This window comes from Coffea eugenioides, chromosome 1 (genome assembly GCF_003713205.1).
Source record: "Coffea eugenioides isolate CCC68of chromosome 1, Ceug_1.0, whole genome shotgun sequence".
NCBI classification, from domain to species: Eukaryota; Viridiplantae; Streptophyta; class Magnoliopsida; order Gentianales; family Rubiaceae; genus Coffea; species Coffea eugenioides.
This window is the reverse complement of record NC_040035.1, coordinates 3558134-3562931: the sequence shown is the minus strand read 5'-3', so window position 1 is coordinate 3562931 and position 4798 is coordinate 3558134. Positions and strand designations below refer to the sequence as shown.

Here is a 4798-nt window from a genome sequence, read left to right as displayed (position 1 = left end):
GTCTAAGTTAGCCACAATAGATAATTTTGAGCCATGATCTGAAAAATTTCGGTTTAGTCATTTTAGTCCTGATGGCGTAAAAGATTTTTCACGGGAAAAAATTCTCAATCTTTTTGGCTGCCAAACACCAGAATTTCCTGACAAATATTTTCTGGAAAATATTTTTCTGTTCTAACAAACAGACCCCAAGGATTTGTTATACGGTCGAGCAATATCTTCGAACGGTTCCGAAATTAGAGGATCCTAGACTCCTAGTTCAGATTATATATCATTAACTAATGAAGTCGATGCCTGTTAGGTATTCATATCTATCTTTTACTGTTGACGAATAAGAAATTATCAGTTCCCAAGAGTGTAGGGAGAGAGTGAGTGGTCAAGGGAAGAAGAGGAGGATCATAATATTCAGATCTTTTTTTTCTTTTTCTCTTTTCTGATTCAGTAATTTTATAGCCTCTGAATTTGGAATTGTACATAAATCAGCTGCAGTTAATGATTTCAGAGCAGCCATGAAAAGCATACAGCCACCCCACAATTTGCAGCCCACGGGTTTCACCATAGAAGCAGGTTCAATATTCAATTTTTTATGGTTTTGTAAAAGGATTCCTTATGCATTCATGCATGCAAGTAAATGATAAATGATTTAACCCCAAATTCTTGAAGAGATTCGTTTTAGTTCATTCCTGAACTGTGGTTAGGAAATATTGAGAAAAAACATAAGATGGGCTTAAAACAGAGTCGAGAAATGGAACGAAAATGGAAAATCTCAGAAATGGATAATGTTGATAGGTTGAGTGCCCTTCCAGATGATTTTCTCTACGAAATTCTGTCACTTCTTCCTGCAAAAGATGCTGTAGCCTTCTTAATTGTATCCACCAAATGGAGAAAACTATTCACTTCAGTTCCTGATACTAATTTCTGCGTAAATGGACTGAACGATCCTGATGATCCTGATCCTTGTAGTGTAAGGAGTTTCCGGGACGAGATACATGTTGGTTGTCGAATACTTGCACTTCGAACTGGTGCTCCTTTAAGAAAATTTCAACTTCATATTAAACAGTATGTGGGAAGGTTTGCGTCTGCAGTTGAATTGTTTATATTGAAGGCACTTGCGTGTAGAGTCCGGGAACTTGACATTCATGTGGGAATGACAGATAAAAGCCGATTAATTCCTCCTGAAGTATTCACCTGCAAAACACTCGTCACTTTGAAGTTGACAAGGGATGTGGATTTGGATTTGATTGTACCTAATGCAATTTGTTTACCGAATCTTAAGGTTCTGCACTTGAGAGGGGAAATGAGAGTGGTAGATGGAATCTGTATTCAACGACTTATCAAGGGTTGTCCTTCGCTGGAAGAACTGAACTTAGTCTTATGCCGTATGGATGAGAGTGATGAAGATCAAGTAATTGATTTCTCTAGTCCTTCACTGAAAAGATTCACACTTGCCAGTTTTAATTATGGGGGCCTGTTTGATTTCGTTTTGGATTCAAGCCAACTTGAATATCTGGAATTCCACCATGTTGGGAAGCATAGGTTCACATTAGATGCCCCAAACCTCAGCTATCTAAATTACGAATGCAATGCTGTTGAGGTGAACCTCATTCAAAAGAACTTCACTCAAAGCCTGAAGTCTGTTGTGAGAGCCAGTATAGCAATTCGGTATATGGCTCTTGAGATTTTCAACAAAACAATCCAAACAAACTTCTTTTTGGATGGTCGGCATGCTTTTGAGCTCATCAATGATTTGCAAAGTGTCAAATCTCTTCAGTTACATGGACACACTCTCCTGGTATGTATTTCTTGGTTTCTTTTACTTTTTCTTTTCTCATCCAATTAGGCTCCTATTTTATAATTGTGGACTGGACATAGAATGTTACCATTAGAGGGAGCAAATTGTTTTAACAGTCTTCTCCCTTTTTGTGAAGGCTCTTTTTGAATTTAGAGGAAGGTTGCCAACTTTCAGAAATTTAACCATTCTGCAGCTTGGACCTTTTAATTATGATGGTGTTGATCATGGGCATTTGTGGAAAATGTTACCAAGATTACTTGAAAGTGCCCCAGACCTTGAAGTACTTATCCTTGGTGAGGTAAGTTATATTGAGCTTTTCATCAAGAAGTTTATTAATTTCATTATGTATTGCATGCAGTCCCTAATCTACTTTAAATGGACAGGCGTTTGGGAATGTCTTCACTAGAGATAGGGAGTTTGAGGTTTTTTTGCCCCTGTGCTTTTCTAGTTTTGAGGTTTTTTTGCCCCTGTGCCTTCCTAGTTGCTGCCTTGATCGTCTTAGGGAGGTAGAAATCAGAGAGTTCAACAATGAGGAATATGAATTCAAGCTAGTCAAGTATATTTTGAAGAATGGAAAATCTTTGAAGAAGATGACTATTGGTGGAGTTATAAAGGCTATGAAATCTTCAGAAAAATGTTGCAAGAGGATATCATCATTCAATAAAAGCTCCCAGGATTGCCAGATTGTATTCAACTAGAAGGAAAAGAAGTAGGATTTTATGATCATTGATCATGAGTTGGAATGTGCTGTGGAGCTACTGGTCAGGATTTTTATGAGAAATTCTTGTCATCTTTCCACGGCATGGTTTGTTTAATGTTTAGTAAAGTTCATCTAAAAGCAAGTTACTTATTCTGCTTGACATTTCCCTTTCTGGAGACAATTTTGGATTTTCCTTTTCAATGTGAAGATCAATTGATGAACTTGTAATGAAAATTAAACGATCATATCCAGTTCTTAGCTGATGCTTCTCAATTCATTTAATAGCAGGACCAAAAATCTCTTATCACATGTTTTCACCCTTGAATGTGTAAGGTTATGGCAATGTCTTAGGAGTACAGCAATTGCAGACGATGTTGTTGGCTCTGGCTTTAGTTAGCAATTTCTCTGAAAGAAAAATTTGTCAATAATAGCACATTCCCTAGTTTAACCCTAAGATAACATAATGTCAAGGTCAAAGTAACTCTGTTTGGATTAGCTGCTTTTGGGAGTGTTTTTAAAAATTTTACTGTAGTAGTGTATATGAAAATTTTTACTATAAAAATTTTTTGAAATATTTGATATACTATATGGATGAGATGTTTTTTGAGTTATTGTGTATTATTATAACATTGTATTTAAAAAAACTTGTTTTTGAAAAAATGGCCAAACCAAACGGAGCGTTTCTCCAAATGCAATAAACTAAAACTGTCAAAGTGGATTCTGAGAGGAAAAATAGAAGGACAAAAAGGGAAAAACATTTCTTTGATGGAGAGCACATTCAATAACAAATTAATGAGGGTCCCTAGTGTTAGTTTTTGAAACAAAAATGTGTGTAAATGCAAAAGGGCAATACAAATGAATGTGTAGATTTCAACTTTTATTTGTATGTTTTAGAAGTTTTTCGAGAGCAATTGTTTGAGATATGCATTTATCAATTACGATAATTATATATTTATTTTTTTCAACAGGGGAACTTGGGATTTAAGAAGCGGGGAAGGAGAAAAGTGATTTGAACTCAAAACCTGTAGATCCTATCTCAACTTCAGCCATTCGAAAAAATTACGATATTTAGGTAATGCAGATTGAAAACAAGTTTATGGAAAAATTCTTGTGATTGATTTATGAAAGTTTGCAATGTGCTTTGATTAGCATGAAAGAATTCAAGTTACAGCAGCGCAGGTTTTTTGCGATGAAGTTACCCTCCATCAGTTTTCTAAGTATGAAAATCAATTGCAAATTTGCAACCAAGAGGCAGACTTGATTTTATTTAGTAAACTTCATTGCAAAAAACACTCAAGGATGAAAGAAACACAAACTAAAGGACTGTTTAATTAAACCAGTACTTTCTTCTTCTTTTTTTTTGGTTTAAATGGATAAAGAATGGGCCCAATATTTTTTGGTCAGTAAATTGTAAGTTCCTTTTGCGATATTGTTGCAACTAAGGTGTGGGTAAAAATTTTATAGGTTTAATAGTGAACCCATAGAATTATTTTTTTTTATTTTGTTTCTAAACAACAGTTAAACCAGTACTTAATTTCCTTCCCTTGAACCAAAATGAAAAAAAGAAAAGAAAAAAAAACAGTACTTAATTGTTGAAATTCCAATAATACAAGAACGACCTGTAATTTTATTGGAACCCAAAAAAGTTTTAGAGCAAGAGAAGGCTGCTATAGTTGCAAAGAGTTTTTCTTTTCAAATGTCTCCATGAATACAATTTTTACAAGCTTTAAATTATGTACCATGCTCTAGGTAATTTAATGACTTAATTCTCTCAGCAAAAAAAATTAAAGTAATTGTTATTTACATGGAAGAATCCCTCAATCAGTCAGAGATTTCTAGCTACAATAACTTTCATGTAACGAAAACACTGTGAAAGGATAGCACCTACGTTGGGCGGCAGATGATCCCACTGGAGAAAATCAAACTAAAACCAGTCCTTTTACAGCATGCAGATTTGGTGTTCAGGGTCTAAAATCCAAAGCAAAAAATGAAAAAGAAATAATGATGTTAAAAATTGCAGAACGATACCAAATTTTTTTCAAAAAAAATTCTTCAATGATGTTAACAAAATTCAATATTAATTTCATGAATTCATACTTGGCGGAGGTATTATAAATTGGTAATTAACTTTACAAATAAAATTAGATGAGTTTGTAAAAAGTTTTAAAAAATAGATTGTAAATGGATACTTGGATTACTAAATTCCTTTTTTTGATTTACCCACTTATATCCATTTAATTAAACGGATATAAATGAGTTGACCCAATTATACTAATAAGCCAATTTTAGTCCATCTAAATCCACCCGAG

At 34.2% G+C, this 4798-nt stretch overlaps 1 protein-coding gene across 1 annotated transcript; it reads left to right on the top strand.

Moving 5' to 3' along the window:
- Nucleotides 1–769: 769 nt before the first annotated feature.
- Nucleotides 770–2487, top strand: LOC113765734 (F-box protein At4g22280-like). Its single transcript, XM_027309981.1, has 3 exons — nt 770–1789; nt 1884–2087; nt 2173–2487. Exons 1-3 carry the CDS (start codon nt 770–772, stop codon nt 2485–2487), a joined length of 1539 nt encoding a protein of 512 aa, XP_027165782.1.
- The last annotated feature ends 2311 nt before the right edge of the window (nt 2488–4798 follow it).